Source organism: Lipophrys pholis (assembly GCF_963383615.2).
Source record: "Lipophrys pholis genome assembly, chromosome: 7".
Taxonomy (NCBI): Eukaryota; Metazoa; Chordata; class Actinopteri; order Blenniiformes; family Blenniidae; genus Lipophrys; species Lipophrys pholis.
The window spans coordinates 11808834-11833553 of NC_137638.1; the positions used below are offsets into that span (position 1 = coordinate 11808834).

The window sequence follows — 24720 nt, forward strand, 5'->3', positions numbered from 1 at the left end:
CTTGGTTTGTGCCACTTATCTCCACTCATCTTTACTCCGTCCCTCCCTGCAGAACTGCCGGAGCCCGTTTCATTTTCTGTATCTCTGCCTATCATTTATTTACTCTCCTCCTGAGTCTCTACTCTTGTCCTTGTTCCTCTTCATCCCTTCAGGTACCTGTTGCTCTGACAGACTCTCTCCCGTCTGTTGTGGACAGGACTCCCGTAAACCTTGCACCCATTTACGAACAGGACGCAGCACACCCTGCGCACCAGCCAGCCTCGATATCTGCAACAGAAGACATACAGTTCAGAGTAATATCCACCGGGGAGGGTGCTGCGACTAAATCATTGTTTTTGGAGTTCGCCATCATTACCTGGTTTGGTTCTCATTGAAACTCAGCAAGTTGTGGAAGTCAAAGATGGTGTTTTGGCCAAGGTTCTTGCTCTGAGCAATAAACAGAGAAAAACAAACCGATGACCCAAGTGACCAGGTTGGTGCTGTAAAACTCTACTCCGAGTGTTCACGTTCCAAATTCACACGGAAGAGTCCCTATATGGACTCTGCAAACCTTATTAACAGTGTTTTGTTTATATTGATTCAATCATGGAAAAAGAGAAAAGGGCTCAGTCTCAAGAATGTGGGACAGGTGCTTCACAGTTAACACAGCTCCAGAGCCAATCCAGAGGGAGCTAGGCTTGAAAGGAAGGGCGTAACGTCCAGTAATGTAATAATGGACAACAACGTAATGCCTTCTCATAATGTGAAAACGTTGGCCATTTTAAATGTAATAAAACCAATACTGCAATAGCTTGTCAGTAAAATAATAGTTAAAAACAAAAAGGAAAAAATCAGATACACGCATAGTATGCACCTTCAATGAATATGATCACTATGCCTTTCACTTTTTTTTTTTGATAAGCAAACCACACAAAAACTGCTAACCAAAAAATCTCTCCACCATTGATTTTTAAGAAATACAGTCCTATAATATTAACAGCAGTTAATCCATGTTCAAGTTATTTTTTTAATGCTACTTCAACAATCCAATAAAGAGAGAAGTTATGACATTTCTGGCACACTGTCATGACAATATTGCTTCAAATATTATATTACACTATTGGCAACTTATTCCATCATTTGATTTTATTAGATTTAAACTGTATTAAGAAAACACAATTCAATTCAAGCTTCGGTTTTTGTCTCAAGGTTTTGACATTTTGAACGCTTACAGAAAAACATTGTCTGAATTCTTTGAACAAAAGGCTGCATTCTAATATCAATAATGTGAGCATGATTTAAATCAACCAAATTATGATATTTGTTTTACTAATCTTCTGTTCATCCTTGAACATAATCCAGGAATACGACAAATGTTTGTCTTAAGGCCACACTTCCACTTTCAAAGTGAATGTGCTGGGATGGTAACAGGATAAAAGTAGTTCAGCTGAAAGTTCTTGGGGTCTTGGGGGCCATAAGTCCCCCTGAAGCTGAAGGATTCTAAGCCATTTCTCCCATTCTAAAGTCTTTTTAGCAGGATTTTGCACAAGAACAACATCATAAGACCTTGAACAAATCTTACATATTTGATGAAAAGATGAAGACTACTTACACAGTCTTTCTGACATTTGCTGAACAGTCCGATCATGAATGCTTACAATAAGTCACCATCTCTCTTCATGAAACAATGTTTCACTTTCACAATTCAACAGTTCATCTTCAATGATGTACACATTTTCGTAAGAGTTCTGGTTCGTTCACAGCAGTTTCTCAACACAGTAGTACGAGTCTAAATGATGAGAACAGTCAGTTACTATCTAAATAACAAGTATTTGTTTGGGTCAAAAGTTACAATTAATATTCAAATAATGCAAAGAAAATTGTGAAATCATGAAAAACATGAATATCTTTAATACATTCACTATCAAAGTATACATTAAGAATATATTTCTTTATTTAACTATTTTAGATTTAAGCTACCGAACTATAGTGGAGACTTAATAAAGATAAGTAGATACAATTCCAATTTACCAGTAACAATTGTGCTGTAAAGCTCTTTGAATCATTGTTCTAAATTTAGTTTTATTTTTAATATATTTTTACACTAAAACATCACTCGGATCGAACAAGCCACGCACAATGTCTTTCTGAGAGTGAAATCAAACGGCATTCTCATTGGTCGAAATCACTCATTCTCAGCACTGATCGCTGATCTGCTTACTAATTCTTAGTATAAGACACAATTCATTTCCTGTTGTTAGCGAGACAGAAGTGAAAAATTTAGTTTCGAAACAATTCGATGGGAATCTCACCTGATCCTCGATAATGGAAAAAAAAGATTAATTGGGTACCTCATCCCCCTATGACACCAATACGGATTTAGACGTTTCACAAAAATGACCAATTTGATATTTCAAATCAGTGACAATCTGCAGGTCAGTAGAAATTTGCCGTGTCTGAATGTGACAGGGGTGATTCCAGTTTGTGAAGAAGACAATGTGAGATGAGCTTTTCCACTTCAGTTCAAAATCATTAAAACTCACACGGGACATGATTTGATTCATTGTGTTACAGATTCCTGCAGCTCTGAGACAGATTGAATGGAAACACCTACCGCGCAATGCAAAGCCTGTGTCTTCAAAGCGAAGGATACTTGAGGGATATCAAAACAGTCCACCTTTCATATTTCATCAGTTTCATCTCGCCAGTTCTGTCTGTCTACCTGCCTTCACTCACCAGACTGTCCGGGGTGCACTGGTGGCAGCACTGGCCCACCACCGCTCTGAATGGGCCCAGACAGGGAATCATCAGCTTTTTCTTGATCGGCAATTTCCATGACAACTGATGGGGAGGAGAACAAAATGTCACACGCACACAGAGTTTACCAGTTCATTCAGGACAGGCAGATGAAACTAATGCGGTGTATTACAACAGTCCCAGAATGAATTCTACCCTCCTGAAGGTCAAATTGTTCAATTTTCATTCGACCCGTCACTTATTAGAGCAGTGTTGATGCAACTGTGTGCTCATTTTGGAGACTGTATTACATTACACCGAGCATGTTTTTCCATTTTCTTTCTGTCACAAATTATAAAAGGGAAGTGGGGACAGGCTGGTTCTGTCAAGACAATAAACAAATGAATCTGAAAGGGGTAATTCTTTTATTAAGTTTTGTGTTGATTTCTCAAAGGCATCTGTGCCTGTGCTGGTTTAACTTTGATTCCATGTCATCATGCACTTATTTGCAGTGCTGTAAAAATAATACAGATTTTATTTGAGGGCCCGTATCAGGCAGTGAGTGAAGATAAACAAACTGCTTATGCAATAAACGGGAGTGACAGCTCTCTGTATATTAATGAACTTGATTTGAAGTTGACCAGCGGCGAGTTGACTGCCGGTCATTTTCTTCACATTTGTACTATTGCATGAAAAAACTTCCTTTTGTGTCATATGACAGTAATTTTGTTGGGAAAGCATGTCGGCTCCGTTTCAAAGCAAACAGAATGAAAAGAAAATGGTTATAAGCACCATATTATGATAATAAACAGCAACACATTGATTATCATGCCGTGTGTGCGGTGTTAGGATTCAGACTGATTGCCCCCTTCAGACACAATGAGCTAATGAATCTCCTAAAATCAATAACACTTTCTCCCGGCTGAATGATGATGATGGATTCCAGAAAACAGAGCAGCTGACTGAGAAGCCAGGAAAGAGTCGATCTCAGGACAAAACATTACAGTAATCACAAAGCTTGCTTCGAACTATCGGTGATTTCTTAATCTTTTGGGGTGGGGGGTGGGGTGGGGGTGGGGGGGTAAAGACAAAAGGTTAAAGGAGGAAAAAAGTGAATAATACAAATGTGTTTGTACAGTCTTAGTACTGGCCTACATAGAAAAAAGTTGATTAGTGTAACAACACTCATTTCTTTGTTATTCAAAGAGGAGATGTTTCACTCTTTTGGTGGCATTTAGTTTGTAAATCCAAGCTTGTTTTTGTTTAAAGGTGAGATTACAAGCAGCAAACTTGATTATGCCCCGCTCACTCTGCACAGATCAGGTGAGGAGATCCATCATATCTGCACCTCGCCATGATCAGAAACTTGACAAACTCAAAAAGGTTAAAAAAAAAAAAAAAAGGCCACCTTAAGGGGTACTTTTTCACAAAATGTTTTGAGTAATTCAGCAGTGCTGTAGTTCAGTAAATACTTTTTTTTTTTTTTTAGGACTCCCATTAGTCTCAGTTCAATATTCCTCACTATCAAAAACAACTCACACAGCCTCCCCATAAAGAAATACAAAGCGGCTTTGGTTTTTATCAAAGTTACTTAATTTTAGAGTTTGCGTGGTGCATGAATCCCGTAGTGGTGTGTGAATCCTTCCTGGTGATGCATTCAGATGGTGAAGTAAAGTCTGATGACAAACTCATTCAGCTGCGACAAAGGACTGCATTCATTAGCTATGGTGTTTGGAAACTCGACGGGGAATACAAATAATTAAAGGAGTGATGCTTTCACAACAAAATGTGTGCATGCACTGTCACTTACAGCCACACGAGTCAGTCCCAGATCCCTCATAAAGGAAGCACATGACAAGATTATTTTTAATGACCAGTTTCACCCAGATCAACAAATGTTTCCACATTGATATTTGGTCTTAATTATTTGAAATTTTAAAGATGAATAGAGTTCATGTAAAATTGACAGTCAACATTATAACTTGTGTACCTTTGACACTTCTACTTCTGTATGTTGGATCCAGAGTTCTCCTGAACAAGGGCCCTTCATGTTTTTTTGTAGCTTCACTGTTCCAAGTGGATAATATCTGTCTCCACATTTGGTCCAAATTTATAATAATTTGGCTGTTTTGTGTCACTTCCTTACTCAACACAGATGTAGAGTGTGTTGTGTGCACAAATGCTGGAGCCACAATAATCGCATTAATAGAAGACGTGCCAGGTTAAAACAAACTGAATTTGTCTTTTAAGTAAGTAGGATGCAGTTATCGTAATTTTGTCCACCTTGCGGGTTATGTGTTTTCCCCAGGCCCTCCAGTCTCCTCCCACAGTTCAAAAAAAGTGTCCTTTATGTTAATTGGTATCTAAAATTGCCTGTAGGTGTGAATGTGAGTGTGCGTGACTGTCTCTTTGTGTTGGCCTGAGATAAACTCGTGACCTGTCCAGTGTACACTGCCTTCACCCTGAACACCATTTTCCTTTAATCATGCATTTAGGCACATTTTCCTCAGTGTCAGTATTCCTTTAAAAAAAATCAGCTGCCTTTCTGAGGGACCAATATGACTCACTGATGCATCATCTCCGATGATTTGGTAAACATCAAACAGAATTAAGCACAAGGGGGCTGTGCGTGTTCTCTCATGATTGTGAAGAACAAAGCGTCTGAGATTAGTGCACATGGGCTAAGTGGGAGATGGCAGTGAGAGAGAGTGATGCAGGAAGCGCTCTTACAGCAGGTCTCTTCTCTTGAACTGGTGGAAGGACCGCTTCTGTGTTTACCCCCTCACTCTTCTCCAGCACCATGGTGAGCTCGTCACCGGTTTGCACCAAAATCCTACCAAAAAAGGAGAGATTGATAGAGGAAAGAAAGATGAGCATACTACAGGATGCTGTTTTATAAACAGAACAATCTGCCTGTTAGCACATGCATGTGTAAAAATGAGCTGAGGTGTTCAGGGATTTAGGATAAATGACATATGTTAAAAAAACAACAACAAAAAAACTAAACAAAAGGTTTTTGTTTCCTAACAAATAAAACACTTTGACACATCTTCCCAAAGTCTCAGCGTATCACAAAATTCATTTTGTCCTATGGTGCTTTGTGACGATGTTGGCAGCACTCTTTCACTCAGTGCCCACAGCTACAATTTCACCCAAGTAACCAGCACTTTTTCCCCTTTCGACCATCACCAGTGTTTTCGTTTCCTCAGCTTCTCTTTCCCGTCTTTCAAGTAAATGGTACGCTGCCTCCTGAAGCTGGTTTTATTGTGGTTTTCTTTGTGTGGTTTCTTTTATTGGACTTGTGGCAAAACTTTGGTGTGAAAGTTTTGAACTTATTTCTGAATGTAGGTGGGAAAAGAACAAGGACAGAGCTGCTATTAGGTGGTTAGAGATGGAGAGGAACTCGAGGCTGCCCTTCGCAGCAGTGTACAGGTGGGGCAAACACTCACCGGTGGGTTAGAAATCATTAAAGGCAGGGTACAGAAGCCTCTGTTAAAAAACAACTGTTATGTAACTGATGGGGCTCCCTTGGCTGCAGTAATAAGGGCTGACAACATTGGTCAAAATGTAATGAAATCCATCTTAAACAGGTTATCTAATTCATAGCACTGGCTGCTCAAATGAGTAATCTGAAATCATGGTGGAATTAATGCAAATCCAGAAGTAGTTCAGACTCTCTGAAAGCTAAGTCAGCACAAAAACCACCATCCAGAGACCAATTCATTTTAGTTTGCATAAGGATTTGTTTCTTCCACAAACGGGATAAAGCCATGTCCTGCTGTCATCACCGCTCAGCTGATAAGTAAATCTTCCCGTGGTTACATTTGTCAGTTGCGCGAGTCTCATTAGGCTTCTTCGACAGACTTTTCCCTTTGCATCTCTGTCTCTCACTCTGTTGATCCCACTCTGCCCCATTAACTTTGCTAATTAAAACTTAAGCCTTCCCCATGGGGAGGTGCTCCATTTCAACTGGCTCGAGTTCGCACGTTCATTAATGAATCCTTAGGGATCGACGACATTGATAAGAAGTACCTGGTGCTCTGTGATGCGCCACAGTTGCGGTGGGCGATGGAAGAGACAAACGGGGAGAGACTGGTGTTAAACTATAAGTTACAAAGCTTAAGAGTCAGCAAAGGCTCTAATGGGGTTGCGTAAGCCACTCCAGTGGGAGTACATAGAAACAGCTAGAGACAGCAGTATGCCAAGACCATGTTGATGTGACACGACAAACAAGAGTTTCGAGTTTCTTCTATAGTTGTACCTGTCATTACAAAACATTTGAAGTCGCACTGTAAAGGGTAAAAGCACGACTGAACAGCCATTCAGATGTGGGCCATAGGTCTCTCCCATCAGAGCTCATATTTATGCTTGCTTCTACTTATTAAAAGTTAATTGATCAATTACAGTCTTTCATTAATATGCTGTAGTTTGCTAATGTAATAGCCCAACCCTAAGTGGGCCCATGATGAGAAATGATTAAAAATCAGAAGCCATTACTAGATGCCAGGTCAGATTAGAGTGAATATAATTTTAGAGCAGCAGTCTAAGTGGAGCTGGTTGGTGCATTCAAATCTTTTTCCAAAACCATTCAGCAATTAGTAGGGGCTTTAAATACGCTTAGTGCCTCTTTGAACGGGAACCACACAAAGACAACCAAGAATCTCAATTAGATCTGATATTTTCTTTCAGAAACCCAGTTTGTCCATAAACATGCAGGAGTAGTGGTACGGGATATTGCTTTGTTTCCTATGGAAAGTGAACACTGTGTACAAGATGAAAGTTAAAACTTAGAAAAAAACTTATACCGTAATTTCTGGACTATAAACCGCTACTTTTATTTTTACATGCTTATACAATGACGTGGCTAATTTATGGATTTTTACGGGTTAATGGGCTTCATGCCGCCAGATTCTACTTCCGCGTGTAGATACATGCTGTTTAGAGCGCCTCTGCTTCTCCAAAACTTTCGCTTAAAGCAATATTTCTGCTCTTCGTGACCTCGTCTTGTGCTGCTGTCGTTGCTGAAGCAACTGAATGATGCGTTCAGGTGCATCACGTAAAGGCGCCCTGCTGAACTCCGTGGCTGAGAAATCCCCCTCCCTCCTTGGGCTTCTCTGGGGCTAGAAGCATCAATTACATCCGTTCTCAGTTCACAAGAAACCAATTGAATATTTTGAAGACTGATGGAGAACATTCACTGCAACTCAGCATACTGCCTGTGACTGATCAACAGTCAACAAGCACATCTGCTGTCAAAGCAGGTTTAGTATGCAGTCTTGGATAAAACAGCATTTTTAGTCAGCTTGTATCAACAAGTGGCTCTTTGTTCTTGCTATTTTGAACACAAAAGTCAGCAAGTCACACTTTAAACATTACAGCTAACTACTTAGCCAAATGACCTGTCAATGAAATGCCAAGGCAACGCCAGGAAAGAGCACTAATCCCTGTTTGCACATTTTCACATCTCTAATAATTACAAAGAAAAAAACAAAGGGTAAACACTGCAGAATGGTCATATTTAACAGCAACAAATAAGTCTTCTGTATGCTGGTGCTGCAAAAATAATTCATAACTATTTAAACAAAATGATAATTATGAGTATTTAAATGCTAGAATAGAATGAAGATACAAATTTAATGATGCTGATCAATCTTGAGCAAACTCGCAGTGGAGAATCTGGTGCATCAGTCAGGAAGGGTCTAATAAAGCCACGCTGTTAAGATGTCTGCATCTGTGGCAAAAATCACTACCACATGACACACCACAAATAACATACAGAGGGATGTCGCAATAAAATTAATATTATCCATATGGTCCAAATGACAGTGTAAAGCAAGAGTTATCAAAAAGTCAATAAAAGCTTCAAATCAGGATAAGACACATATGTCAGATTTAATTTATATCAGGATAGTGTTTGTCATTTGTAACTAGTCTGCTGAAGCGTGATTCACAGTCCCCGAGATTACAATTATCTCAAGAGTCTGAAATGAACGATATTTGAATAACTCAACATGATAAGGACAAAGGAAATATTTGTTCTTAATGCAGGAAGAAGCTGAATAGGTTGGGGAGATGAATTCCACATGTGTGGTAGGTCAATGTAAGGGCAATTTGGTGAGCACAGAGCGTGCAAAACAGAAGCGTGATGCCTCATTTATAAAAGACGCTAACGGGGCAGGAAGGATTCAAGTCGTCGACCAGTGGATCAAGGGCAACTGACTATAACTGACTGAGCCTGGTTGTATTATAGAAAACCTTCTCTTTTGGCAGGACAGGTTTCACTTCTTTGAAAATGACATACAGTACATTTGCATTTTGCATGAGCAATGTTTAAGAAATACATGAGCATGGGAGAAACAGCCACCCGTGCTACTGAAGGCAGCAGATGAGCTGAGTCACCAGCTAATAAGCTCAGAATGATTAAGAGTGGAAACGACAGGAAACATGGGTAGTTACATGCATGTTGCTTTTAATCAATGCAAGACCTTCATATTGGAATGAATGGAGACCAGCAGGCACAGTTAGGATTAAAATGACTGGGACATGAAATAAAGATATTTAGTGTGAGAAGGTGAAATCTTCAGAACTGGACAAGAATCCATGGAAGTCTACAGAAGGAAGATTTGTTTTCTTCACAAGTCATTTCTGGCACTTATGTTTAAGCTCTATTTGCTATATGTAATGAACTGACAGTAAACATTAGATGTTTAATAAGTACGGTATAGTCCTTTGAGCTTAACAAATTAGGTACGGGGGTTAGTTGTAAGTTAGAAGCTCATGGCTTTAGGAATGGAACAATGGAAGAAGCTGCACTGACAACCAGTTTCCCTTGGAGCAAACTGAAGGAACTTGAGACAATGACGATCATTCCTAACAACTGAGGGGTGGCGGTTTTTTTCGAGGCTGAATAATGGCATATTATCACTGATACAATGTAACCCTGTTGTGTTGATAAAGATTGTCACATTAGTTCAAAAAAGGTGCTGCGGGAGTGCGTTTTTCTTTTTTCTTTTAATGAGCTTTGGAAAGTTTGAAACATAATGAAAGAGAAAAACAGTCGGATCATGTGAGAGGTATCATTTCCTGGTGCGAACGTCCCACATCTTAGAAAACTGCCTAGAGAAAAACAGCTTCTCCCGATGGACTCAAACCTCCTGACCTTAAATTATGAAGCAGAGTGTTTCAATAAAGTGTGACAGGAAGATGCTTCTGATTGTCTTGAGGCTGTGCATTCTTTTTAAACCTCAGAAATAGATGTGGGTGAAAACAAGCTGAAGAAGGGAGGTGTGAACACATCTACAATGAAACCGAACCTTTATGATAGAGGGGAAAATCCCAACAGTTCACCACACGGTAATAACTTCAGATTTTACGGAATATACTCATTTTGTAGAGTGAAAAACTTAATGTAAAAACTTGACATAAGACACAATCCTCCATCTATCGAGATTTTACATGAGATGTTTCAGATTCGGAATTGGTAAAATAGTTTTTTGCTTGATTTGTAGAACTCAAGACTCAATAAAAAACGCTCACAAAAAGTGTAACTCTGTAAGGTGATTGTGGTTTATCAAACGTGACATAAGTTTGACTTAAAACTAAACAAAAAAAACTTAAGAGATTGTACTCCTTAATGCACACTATTGTTATTGAATTATTAATAAAGAGGCCAACATAACAATATGAGAGGCATGCAATGAGAAATACCTGCAGTTAAAAATAAGCACTGAAGTCTAGATTGGTGAGAGAGGCTATTTATTACTAATGATTCGATGACGAGTGGGGATAACAGAAACCAACTTGGTCATACCACTGCACACCATTGAAAATTCATTTAAAACCAAGCAAGAGAGACATGCGAGAAGTAACCTGAATAGCTTGCTGACTCCCCAGATCAGCCGTTTCAGCTCCTGCACAACAGACCAGAAGCATACATCCGATCACAAACCTTCACAATGACCGTGACATGCAAGTGCTCCAGGTTCAGAAGGGTCAAGAGGCCGACGGCCTTGAAAGATGATTGATACTGTGATGCCCCTGGATACATGATAACTCGTATTCAATATATTGTGAAATGTCTTTTAGTTCAAAGTTTGTTTTTTTTAAGGAAAAAGATTGAAGCATGTGAAAGAGGGTAACAAAAAACAACAACAAAAGACAATAGAGTTGCAAATAATAAATATGCAAGCGATAATATGAGGTCATTATCATCAAACTACAAAAACGACAGCATCCATTATTTCTTTATAAGTTAAAAAAAAATTGCCATGTAACATAAGACTTCTGAGTTTTCTCCAATGTCAAATGATACATAAGGTCTTTTGACCCATTTTTAAAACGTTGGTGGGAGTTTTTCCTTCCATTTAAGCAGTAAAATTTGTCTGGCTAAAAGAGATTCAAAAGCTATCGTAGATCTTTTGCTTGGTGATTGATATGCATGTCTTGTGAAGCTTCTCGCGAGTCTGCGATAAGAGCACAAGGTTTTAATGATAATCCAGCAGTACCTGAAAATGTGTTTAAATACTGATTGCCAGACAGTGTTTATTCTTGGACGAGACCAAAACATGTGTGAAAGGGTGGCTGGCATTTGCCTACACCACTCACATTAAGGGTCGATGCTATGCATAAACATAGCTAACTTGCTTTAGACTAGTGAAGGTGATGAACGACCTTGCATTGGATAATTCTGTTTTGTTAATAGATTGAGGTGGAATGTATTCTGTCTACAGCTTTCTGCCTAATTTTGTCCCCAAGTCTCCTTCTAATTGACTCCTTAGCATGGTAAAGGATTCAAAATTATGTGAGTTTAACAAGAAATATATTGTCCCAATATTAGTTTGAGAGCAGGGATTAAGTTTCAGAATAGAATCCAAGAGAGAGCGGGGTGGTTGTGATGGGAAATGAATGGAAGATGCAAATATCTAAAGCAATGAGAGCGAGGAAAATTGAGTTTTTGCGAATGACATGCAATTGTTGTTGCTATATGAATAATTTGTTATAGTAATTCCTTTTAAAACCCAGATGTCAAAAGCTTCATCTATAATTGATTATCTGAACATGTGATTTGAAGAGGACGAGGAGGAATTTACAGAGCTTCCATACAAAAGATGTCAGTAGAGGTGTTGCTACTAAGCACCCAAGGTCACGAAAAGCAAAAAGAACATCATAAAGGAAAAGCAGCAGAAGAAAGTTAACTGCAAGTCTGCTCTGTACAAGTGGGATTGGAGTGGAATTTGGGGGAGAGGAGGAGAGACAATTATGTTCTGGTGTGGATTTTGACCTGCACTTAGAACCTTATCTGAAGAGGGAAAAAATAAATTAAAAAAGCCTTCGATGGATTATGCGGGACAAGGTTAGATGTGACAATCGAAAAAGTTTTCTATGACTTTTGGATATGACCTCCAGATAAGCGTTGTTGTCGCTGCAAAAAATGGAGGACGACTCCTTTTTTGCAGGATGACATTGAATGTTGTACCATCCAAGGAAGAAACACAAGAAATTGATGTGAAGCAGTAATAAATCAGTGTTTTGGGTTTGTGGCATAAATCTAAAGAAAAGCACACACACCTGAAAAAGAGGGCACATACTATAAGAGACATGGGACATGGGGGTGAAAACTGGGGGGAGAAATATGAGGGTATTCATCAATAACAGTAAATCCCCAAACGTTTTTAAAACTACCTGGTTGATATCGACTACTGCAGAGACTGGTCAAGCTGGTAAACCTAATCTTTTAATGAATGCAATGACAAATTATTTAATTTCCTCACTTTGTCACAAAGACAAAATCTATAAATCAGAAGACTGTGGTATTTTATGTGGCTCCAGATATCCAGGGTAGACCAGTGTGCAGAGGGGACACGGCGAGTGAGTAGAAATGTGTGAACAAAACAAAGGCTGGTTAAATGATTGAGTGTCAGTCCCCTTACTGGTCGGCGCCTGAAATATTAGTCAGTGTTCAGGCTTCTTAATTGTTATGCAGCTACCTGCTATTAGTTAAAGTGCAGTGCCTTCAGGTGTCAGGTGAGATATGTTCTCACAAGATAATTACCGTGTGTCAGAACTTTCTTGCAGAAAATGAAAACAAGGTTGCGTGTAGGCTCTGTCAGAAAAAGAGGTCTAATGGAACAATACACAACCACGAACGATTGGATACTAACCTGTAGATTATGGCTGTTGCTGCCAGTAATGATGGCTCGTCACACTCATGCTAATGTTTACTAGGAGTGACTTCTTTAATAAGTATAACTGAGCTGAATGTAAAGGCTTCAGGAATACAAAAATAAGTTAACCCACATTGTGAGAGTGAGCAGAAAAAACATTACAGTGAAATATGCAATAACGTAAATAATATGAAAGGAATATGGGACCTATTAAATAACATAATTGATAAATGATGCCTGACATGACCATCCTCAGTACTTAGTTGACAAAACTGGTAGAAAAGACAATATGTATGATATAGTTAATAACTGTAATGAAGATGTTGTGAATGTTGTGGACCAAACCTGGCTAAAGAAATCTCTTATCCATCTCCATCTCCAAGAATTTCATCCTCAGAAACAAACCAAAGCTCAATGTTCCTCACAGCAGTGGAAGAAAAAGAACTCACTGATATTGTACATAAATGTAAAGACAAAAAGATTCTAGTAACACTGACGTAAGAATTGTGAAAAAGGTCATTGAGGTAATTTCAAAAGCCCTCATGTTCATCTGCAACTTGTCTTTCCAGACTGATACGTTCCGAAACAAAATGAAAACAGCTAAAGTTGGGCCGCTGAATAAAAATGGGAATAGACACCACTTCACAAATTACAGGCCTGTTTCTTTACTAGTATTCAGTAACAGACTAGACAGATTTGTAGAAAATTAAAAATTACTGTCTGACAATCAATATGGTTTCAGATCAAACAGCACAACAGCATTGGCCTTAATGGAATCAATCGAAGAAATCCCAAATGATATAGATCACAATCTGTACACAAGTGGAATATTCATAGACCTAAAAAAAAGATTTTGATTTAATCAACCACAAGAAACTTGACTAAACTTGATGAAAGTTTTGGTTTAGTTCTTTGGGCTGAAGCAGGGGTGTAAACGTAGTGAGCAAACTGTGTGCTCCCAATTATCTATATTTTCAGGTCAACTCGCACCTTTGTAACAGGCTTCAAGGAGAATATCTGGGTGTCTGCAGGTTAATAATAAGCAAATGTTGAATATAATAATATCCCCAACTTCAGGTGAGTCTGTGAGTATTAATGAGTACAATAGAGAAAATAAATAATGCTTAGTAATAGCTTCTTTTTAGGCAAATTTCAAGAGTTGGGTTGTAGAGCCATCACCATTCACACCCAGTGTTTAGGAAGACTACTGAAGCACAATTTCTTTATCATTGTCAATAGTTTACTCTCAAAACACAACAAATGGATTAATTTAACTTTAAAAGGCACAACATTTTCTCCCAGGGTGAATATATCTCTGAATTTGTTTCACACAGGGCTGCAGAATTGAAGAGGTAGCTGGCAATTGGGCAGAGGGCCAATAAAATATCGCTGAAGTGATGAACAATTGGACAGGAAGGCAATTGCGACTTTGGATGGCTACTCAAAGCTCTATTAGTATGCAGCTCCAGATAGAAACGAAAAGGGCTTCAACGTTAGCAGTACCTTTATTATTTGTCCTGTATATCACTGTGGATCAAACCCATTAGTGATTGATTTTTGACAAGCGAGTGAGTACACTGGGTTTAAAAGTCAATCTGTAACACCGATAGCCGTGCTGAATGAGCTCAACCACTGAAAGGAAAACTGTAATCTGAGTATCACTTCACGAAGGAAGAGTTAAATAAATAAATGAAATCCTGGTGGTACATAATGCCTTGTGACAGTGCTAACAGCTTGTCTTTGACATGCAAATCGGCCATCTTAAACAAGCCAACGGGAATAAAAGATTCTGTTGAGCCGGCGGCATATCACAGGCACCTCGACGTGATGAGTTCTTATTTACAGTCTGCAAGTAAATCAGGCTATTCAAGAAGAATCCTGATGTGATAAACATACACAACTGCACACCTGAATGTGTCAGCTGTCTCACTGTTCGTCTGCACACCCATAGAAAATCAATCTGTGAATCAGTCGCTGTGCGTCATGGAGCCAGAGAGCTTCATTGATTTCCCAGAACAAAAGGAATTCTATAACTTTAGTCCCTGCTCCATTCCCCTGTTTAGCAATGTTTCCATTTTATTGTCAGTGGCACAGCACTTATAGAAAATCCTTATATAAATGTCCTGATGGGCAAGAACAAAATCAAAAGGGCTTAAAGTTATGCAACTGTAACTAAACACAAAACGATCTGATTAGAAACAACCTCTTTCAGTTTTATTGGAAAGCTATTTATGTGATCTTTAATTAGAAATGTTACACATGATACGGTTTATAACAGACTTACAGTGCAACATAACACAGGAAACCATTTACCTCATAATCTTTTTTTTCCTCAATAAAACAGACAGATCTTGCACTGCGTCAGTAATTATGTAATATCAAAAGCCACACTTTGGTAGGACACCATGGAAAACCTGAAAAGCAAATCCAAAATACTACACAGCATGACCTTGATGACAGAGTCTTCACAAACGACCTGAATGCAATAAAGCTATTCAGAAAAATCATTTTCAATATTAGTGTGTGAACAATAATAGTCACATTTGTAGTTTAAAATTTCTTTCAAGTGTCATCAGTGAAACATTGGTGTTAATCCTGCTGGTGCATAAGATTTTTTCCATTTTTTAAAAATGGCTACCTATCTTGTTTTCTGCAACGTGATTAATTACTTCAGTGAATCATTTCAGGATCATGTGGCCGTGTACAGTCTGAGAAGGACAAACATAACAACACCTCATTTGATGGTAGTGTTTTGCCTTTGAGAACACCAGCATGTACCATTTCACATGTCAGTCCAGGTCAGGCTGAGGCAGAGCTGTTTCAGAGGAGTGAAAGCTACTGGACAAGGCAGCTGGGGCAACTCATCTGGTCACAGGTGCAGTTAGTGGAAACACAGCCTCTTGCATTGTTATCAAACAACATCACAAGAGAGACTAAAGCCCCGTTCATACGCCAATGTTTGAAATGAAAATGGATTGTGTTTATGTCTTTGATTCAGAAAAAGTTTCATATGTACCCAATAACATTTTGAACAGGATGTCTGTTTACATGAAAACAACAGAGACCTTGAAAAAGATGTAGTTTTCATGTTAGGCCAGGAGTTGGTGCTGCTGTTTGTTATTGTAATGAAACCGCACATACATGTGCGCAGAGAAAAATATTCTAGGAATATTAACAATGGCATATTGACAGACGAGGAAGTTGGATCACTAGTACGGGTTACTCAACTGTAAAACTACCAAGTCTCAGGAGAAAATGGACTGGGAGTCATCCCACTTCGGAGGCAAACATTGTTGTTTATGTACATCTACTCGCATATATGCAGAAGAATCAATTACTACAGCTGAGGTGTGCATGCGCAGCAGCAGCCCATTCACACAGGCACGGAGCATTTTCAAAAAGTTCCACCTTGGGAACCGTTTTCAAAAAGTTGATAAGGGACTCCGAGCATTGTTGTTACATATGGTCACCTATAACGCAACTGAACAGCACAGCCTTGAGTGTGAATTTGCTACATGGGTTACACAAATGCTGTTTATTGGTTGATAACAGTAACAGTAAAAGTAGTTTTTAACACTTACAGCTGCATCTGGAAGACGTTTATCATTGTGTGACTGCATGGAAATGCAACACGCTATTATTGGGGGAAGTGAAGAGGCACAAACTGAAACGTTGTTGAGACCTGCCTGTCCCCCCTCGTGATTTCTACCTATGGTCAGTACTCAAAGTTTGCCTCTCTTTCCTGCTGTTGTATGATAGTGCAGTAGAGGGAGAAGCTAAAACCCGTGTCTCGAAAATAGCCTCCAGTACAATGCTGTTGGTAAACAGCTACATTTTCTTCACATGTTGTGCTAAGCCGCTGGCTTATAAAGGGCTGGTGGTGTTCTGTGGGGGGAAAACTGCAGAAAAATGAAATGGATGCCTCTATTTGTTTATTAAAATGCATTCACACTCTTCCTGGTACATTTCCAGTGGAGTTTAATCAGTCAAATAGCAGCCCGGGGCTCAATTAGCCAGAATAACTAAAATCACACTCGGAGTATGAAGGGAACCTTTTTTGCATTTTCCAATTATTCCACAATAACTGCAGCACATGCCAGTATGTCACTTGGGCATTTATAGATATGGGTGTATCATGAAAAGGACCAAAGTTGATATAGAGTGTTATTTTGACCGCACAAATGTACCATAACAGCTTAAATCATCAAAGAAGAGGCAGCTAAAATGGCGAACCTATAAAGCAACAACTTGGCTGTCCGAAGTGATTAAAATCACCAGAGCCAAGAGAAATTCAACAGGTCAAAGCTATTATTTACAAAAAATTTAATAAACTGTCCATTTTTCCATTTAGTAGCTTCTGTTTCAGTTTCTCCGTATTGCAAACCATCCTTGCTTTCACACTTCCTAAACCAATTGTGACTCCGGAGGTGGAACAAAACACTCTTTGAGTGCTACATACATTTCGTCTATCGTGACAGATCAATGCCCGCGCTGTGAAGAAAGCTTATTAGTTCTGCTCTCACCTATGCATATAATTTGGGTCTGATTTAAGAGCATTAAACAATATATAGGATTGAATATTTTTCTTACCTTTGGATGACCCCCACCCTCTCATCCATTCACAAAAGACAAGCCACAGACAGACTGATGAAAAGATGTGCATGCCAGATGTAGGGCCCCGGGGGAAGGAGGAGAAAATTGCAGTTACTTTTGATGTTCTTCCATAAAAACATTAAAGCGTACACACAATTTTACAAAATATGATTGAGATAAAACAGGAAGGGGGTGGTGGGTGGTGGGCAATAGACAGCCTTGGAAAAGTCGAGATCAGATTGTTTTCGACTAACAAGATCTGATGATAATTACACTGATCAACGTGCTTCTGACTAATAGAAACTGATGATAATTACACAGATCACTGAGCTGTTTCTGTCTGATACTGTCAAATATAAAGGTGCCTATCTTGCACTGGATTCACAAAAACAGAGGTCTAATTACATGTCATAAACTCATCATCTTTTCACATTCACACCTCCATATCGCTTCCTCTTCCTGCTTTGAAACCCATTTCCATCCCTTCCTGACAGGCATGATGCTTTATTTACTACTGTGGGACACAAGGCACCTGAGCCGACCTGCCAGACTGCAGCAGACCGAGGTAAATGCAGGAGGCAAAATACCTGCAGCTCTGCTTCTCCGAGACTCCCATTACACACAAATATGAGAAATGCAGGCCACACAAGCATGACAATCACACACATACATAAAGACAAATCTAAAAAGCTGCAATGGAATGATTCCTTAAAGCACAACCTACAAACATAATTATGCAATGATGCAAATTATGTCTTATGCAACTGGTCTATCTGGTAATTGTCTCTTGAAGCAAAAATATTGGGGGAGGGTTTGACAGCTCGAATGCAATAGCTGACACTAAGCTGCAGAAAACCGTGTTGCACTAAAATCAAACATTAAACTTCTCTAAAGACAACAATGATAATGAAGAATATATATTGGTTAGACCAACAACACTCCAACGATGACACCCATTTATCATTAAAGAAATTTCACATTGGCTACATTATATATTGGCTCGTCAGATGTCATCCTCTGTGGCAACTAAGCTGGGAGAAAGAGGAGATGCTTATTTAATTCAAACAGTGACAGCATGTTTTGTGCTATACACTGCAGTAAGTGAAAATCCTCTACACCTGCTCACAACTGATTTAGAGGAAATTCACTTTAGATGCATTTACATGGACCAACAGTAATCCGACTGAAGGTGATCCAATTAAATCAGCACTTTTCTGATTGAAAATGAGATCAATGCCAGTTTATGGAGTCCATATGAACCCCCAGGTGGTGTCCCACTACTGGATGTTAATGCACGTCTGTTATGTAAAGTCAACTCTGACAAATCACGCACAAAGAGGGCTGCTGACAAAAAGTCATTGGTCAATAGTAAAAAAAAAACACATTACAATTAATGGATAATTAGCCAATCAGGTGAAAATCAGTTGTGAACTTGTAAATGAACAATGTGGTTAATATAATCAATCATGAGTTCCCAAAACACTGTGTACAGAACAAACACAATTCATTTTGCAACTACAGGAACTAGAGTCAATAAATGGCACCAGTGTGCACTATTTTTCAGTGTTACTTATGGACTTCTTGCCCAATATTTCATTTTTCCTCTAGATGTTTTCAAGGACCCCAGTGTAAGTTAAAAAACCTGCCAACATGTCAAAATTACCCTGAATGAATTAAAGTGATATTGCTGGATGTAGAACATTTTAGGCATTTTGACGTGAGGTACCAACTTAAATGATTAAGTGACAGGCTGAGTCTATGCAGGTAGATTACCGCTGATCAATTATTCAGCTTTGTCAGAAAATAGCATTCCCCATATGCCTCCAGGTATCCATGAACTTTAGACTTTTATTTAGTGGATAGAAGTTTAAAGGTTAAAAATGTTCACCATGAAGGTATAAAAGTAAAGATGTCCAAAAACTCTGAATTGTCCAAAATATTGCGGGTTTGTTTTTCTCAAGTTTCATGTGGTGGATAAGATCTGAAAATATTTCCTAAAGCAAAAAAAAAGCACACAGCAGGTCTTTGAAATGATTTTGTAACCTGCGGGCAACTCGGTGGAATTAAGGTGGACACTTTGTCCTTTCATGATACCTTTGATACAATAACAGATTCACTGGTCAGACAGCCAACAGCATGATTTACTTAAGTCAGAGATGGGAAAGTCTGATCGCTGTGGGGTTTAAAAAAAAAAAAGAAAAAAAGGATTGCATCCTCACAGCAAAAAGGCCAAGTTGTGACTGAGCACATCAACTTCAAAGTATGTCTAAGACTTGCTTGTTTATTTATTTATTAAACATTTAAATTGATCAAAACAGCAAATGCAATTATTTTCAAGTTTTAAATCATTTCTTTCCTGGATCACCTGTGAAACCATTAGTTTTGGGGGGGGGGGTTAATATAAATTTTGGGAAATCAGCTCATGCGCCTTACAGAATGAGGGCAGGGTCCACATTTACCAAGCGGCTGTCAGGTGACCGTGTCTGCACTAGAGTTCAAGCAAGGTGCATCAGATTAAACTATGACATACAGTTAAATGAGTGGACACTTGAGCGTTGAGGTTCAGTAGAAAAGCAGGGACACATCTGATGTGTGGCCTTAGGGATGAATAATGATAGAGAGTGGTGGGCGATTATCTCCGCTAGAATTCATGGTCGTAGGAGTTATGGTGATGGTGTTAAAAAAATAAAAACAGAAGGCAATGTTAAACTGAGGTTGAAACTGACAAATACAAACCTGCAGAGGGCTCAAACACATCAGGGATACAAGCCATTTGTCCTGGTGGAAGAAAAAGGATCCCTTCTTGAAAGAGCAGCGGTGAAAGGACAAGGCAACAGAGTTTAGCAGGGAAAGGCCATTATAGTAGAGCAGCCATAAGATTTAAGAACTTTTTTATTCATTGTTTGTACATTGCTGGACACAACCTGCAATTGCTTTATCATGATGACAAAAACAGTCACAACTGTATACAGTGGGCAATCAAAACATATTTAAGTGCAGCTATAAATGTAGCGAAGGGAGTTAATTCAAGGTCAGTTTGGGTAAGTGGGTTTTTATAAGCGCTCACTGCCTATAAACATTGAGACTGCAACCGACCCATGTATGAGAGCAGCAGTGGGATATTGGTGGAACTGAGGGCATGAGTTGCCACATTGAAATGGTTGCCTGGTTTTAGTAGTTCTACAAGGCTAAGACTCTGATAATTAATTTTTAAATAGTTTTATGGGTTCCAGAGTAAATGGCTGCCAGAACACAACTAATACGAGTGTAATGATTCTTACACTGATACAAATACTGATATCATTTATTACATGCGACACTGTGCAACATCAATCTTATAAATGATTCATAGTGCCAGAGACAGATTGATTACTCCGTCCTTTCTGGCTACATTTCTATTGGTTGGTTGGTTAGTAGCAGGTGTTCATGCTGTGAGATGCAGTGTGACGAGGCCATCCTACAAAATCCTGACACTGTCAGAATAATCTCAGCCTACTTTTAAACTTGTACTGCTGTGCGGCATAAGACCTTTTTGAACTATGACAAGAAGACTTAAAGCATACGCTCAGAAACACTCAGCATGTTTTTGTTACGATTCTAGTTGGGATACTCACGGCTGAGTTTGAGACAAGTTTTGGTTGTTTAAGAATTGTTATTAGACACTTTTGCAAGGGATTGATGATTGTGATTTCTTCCCAAATATTATAAAGGGAAAAAAAAAAAAAAACCAAAAATTCAGCTTCACCTCAACACTTTTCTACAGCTGTGCCCATTTGATCTGGTGCTTCCCAGAAGAAGCATCAGGTTTTGCAAAACACCTGTAGTGAAAAGTGCCATCACTCAACTCATCATTTAGCAGAATTGCAATTTGGAGCTGATTTTACTGTATGAATGTTGCGCTGTTTAATTGCAAAACTTTTTTTTTTCTTCAGTCAGCAGGTTCAAGATTGCCTTTGCTGAATGAATAATACATTCACGACTAAGCCTCAAACTCCATAAAGCTCACTCTTCCAGATGGAGAAAACAAACATCTTTTGTTTGAGCTGGATAACACATCATAACAACCCAACTGAATGTGTGTCAAAATAAACTGTGAACCCTCTGGAATTTCTCAGTTTAATAATCATTAGGTCATAAAATCTGATCTGATATACAGTCACAAGTATATACAAACACAAAATCCTAATCCAACGCCACACAAATGGTAACACTTAATGTCTGAGTCAAAGAAATCAACATGCATGGTGCTGGTGGGGAGAAGCGAGTAAACTCTGAGGATAATAAATCGAACAAAAACTAATTGTAGGAAGGAGTTGGCAATGCCGGAGTGTCATATTCACAAAAAGCATCAGCTGATGTCAACTACGGATGCAAAACTCTGAAGGCTTTCGCACGAAATGTGCTAAATCAACATGTCTATTACAATACTTACTGTTTTAACGGATATGTTTAATAATGATCTCAGATATTATAATTGTGTGTAACACTCAAGTTAAACACTGCACGTTTTCTCACATGTGTGTCTTCAAAGTGGTTCAGGGGACACTGTAGCCAATTACTGCAGGAAACTACAAACTTCCAAACTCGAAATCTTGCCACTGTATATCAAACATGATAGAAACTGTTTTGGCTATCAAAGAGCTGCTGGGCATTGAGTGACTAAGCTATAACTAAATATAAACTAGTTACAAGGTTTCTCTGAAGTGGCGGCTCATTCAGTAATGGGAGACAATGTAATGTGATTAAAGCAGTGCTTGGATCCGCTGGCATGCACTAACTTTCAAAACAAATTTTTAAGTCAAACTAGGCTTTAAGTTCTACACCTCTCAATCTGAGGACGGTAGTCTTATATTTGACTTGAATCTGTTTTTGGTTAGTAATCAAGCAGTGAAGACCACCAAATGTATGCACAAATATACAAATATAACACAAATATCTATGTCACAAATATGATTTACTTTGGGGAAATCAATTGAATGGCACACAACAGCTTGTAACTCTATCCTAACATTAAGCCACTGAGGGGTGGTGTGATGTGGATGTGTATGCAGTCCTGCCACAAGCTTTATAAGCCTTCTGAGAAGAAGAAAAAAAGGAAAATAAAAAAAAAGGGGAATTTATTCAGGTCTCATGATCACAACAGCAGATAAATCTAATACAATCAAGGCTGAAGGCTCTCTGGTTATATGTCAGAGTGAGAGAGGGAGACATGTGAGGGTCATTAGGTGGGTTTCAGTAAGGAGCCTGTGGGTACAGAGAGGTGAATATTCTATGTGAATCTGCAATTCTTTCCTGTCTCCTCCCTGCTCCTTTCCCCTGCTTGGGGTGTGTGGTTTGAGTAATACAGTGGTGTCACTGTTTACCTATACCAAAACCAGCTGTGAGGCGAATCGTCAAAATAATGCATCAGTTATTGGAGTCTTATGAAAACAAGCCAGCACACACCCAACAAAATAATTTTTACTGCTAAGGGCAAAACAGAGAGAAGAAAAAAAAAAAGTCAGATTTTTGTTAACACTGAATAAAAAAGCTCATTTCAAACAGGAGCTTGATGTAGAAGTTCAGAGAATTTCAAAGAACTGTGTGCTTCTGTGAAAGCTTTGTTATGTTTGTTATTTGATGTAAAGAAAAATAACAATTTAGACTCAAAGACTAAATCACAAAATATGAAAGCTGGATGCAAGAAGGATCCAGCAGTTGATGCTGAGAATAAGTTAATTAAGCCAACCTGACTTGAGGGCTTGACGAAGCATTTCCTCCTTCAAAATAGTGTCACAAATAAATGAGTGATTCAGTAACAGGCACTGAAATATAGTAGTGCCACACCACACAGCAGGCCATATCTTCAATGAGTGAGGCAAGTTCTCAAACTGTCATCTTGTAACTGCACCGATGCCAAGACAAGAGGCACCATGAAGAGTCCGATTAACCCCCGCAGTCAATTGACTGAACACATTGTACTGAATAATTAACAGGTGCACGATGGCAAATGGAGTAGTACACATGAGATATGCATCACGAACCACAGAGAAGACTTAAAAATTCAACGCCCCAGTTCAATTCATGCGCAACGTAAAAAGGAAAGCTGCCTCAAATCTTCACACGCCATCTTCTCACGAAGTGTGCAACCTGCACAGAAACCCTGCTATTTTAATATGAGCGACTGACAAGAGCAATCAACAAAAAGCTACTTACAGCAGATTTATTTGTGAATGCAACTTAAGGCGTGCAACTATTCACTTTGATTACAGAAACATGGTACTTATGTAATCAACTTATCATAGAGAAACCTTTCAAATCCTTTGTTGCATCTCGAGGCTTTGATATAGCCATTTATAAGCAGCTGAAGAGAGAAAGCGTCATAATTCAAGGATTTAAGTTAGATCTGTGAACAGCTGCTGAGGCGAGTGGAGTTAGACGTATAACTGTTTTATAATCTCCCAACATTAACACCACTTAATCTGACCTGATTAATTTCACAACCCGACGCTGCAGTGTGAAGACAGGAAGAGCAGGGAGTGAAATCATGACTGCTCGCCAATTGTAGACCCACAATCACAGCCATTATGAGTTATGTTTGACACCTGATTTTACAGTTTTTGATTCAGTTGAGCCTGACAGGATGTGTGCCTAACAAACTCGTTATTTGGACTAAATTAGTCAAATAAACAGTGACTTTTGGTATTTATTGTGTCACGGCCACCGGATGAGTTTTCCAAAGTTGAGCTGCAAATAAGAACTTAATAAGGAGAAACAACGCAGAAAGTCCCATCTTTAACTGAATCCTTCAGAAACTTCTGAGAAAGTCATCTTCTCACAGCAAGGCAAGTCACAGTTGAGAATAAAGCAGAAAACCAGGGAAAATAGGAGTGAACACCGCAACATATTTAGAAAGGATTCATATCAACCTTCCAATGGCAGCAGGACTGGAGTCTTGTGGAGATAATCACTTTGGGCCAGTTTGAGGCTTCTCGCACATTCCTGTAACTGAGATGTGTGATCTGACCGTGATGGAAATCAGCAGAGTTTGCCATGGTTTCAAACAGCTGCACTCGAAGCAAGAGTGCAAAGTCCAGTGAGATTAGACACTTCATGCTTAAAAATTGGCACATTATTAATAGTCTCACCAGGAACATGTTTACAGTGTCGCACTCTTATTGTGAAAAGAGATTGAAAAAAAGAGAGAACAACCAAGAGAAGTTGCTTTGAAAAAGCCCTTCTTTAATTCAATCTTTGCTCAGCTGCCCAG

The 24720-nt window shown here is 38.9% G+C and overlaps 1 protein-coding gene across 1 annotated transcript in view; it reads right to left on the reverse strand.

The window, feature by feature from the left end:
* gpat2 (glycerol-3-phosphate acyltransferase 2, mitochondrial) overlaps nt 1–5517 on the reverse strand; it is a gene marked incomplete at both ends in the record, with an annotated part of 43459 nt that extends 37942 nt beyond the window's left edge. The window contains 4 exons of the mRNA XM_080466544.1: nt 157–267; nt 356–426; nt 2716–2820; nt 5446–5517. Of these exons, the coding sequence (XP_080322670.1) occupies nt 157–267; nt 356–426; nt 2716–2820; nt 5446–5517 (359 nt within the window). The remainder of the gene's footprint in view (nt 1–156; nt 268–355; nt 427–2715; nt 2821–5445) is intronic.
* Between the last annotated feature and the right edge of the window lie 19203 nt (nt 5518–24720).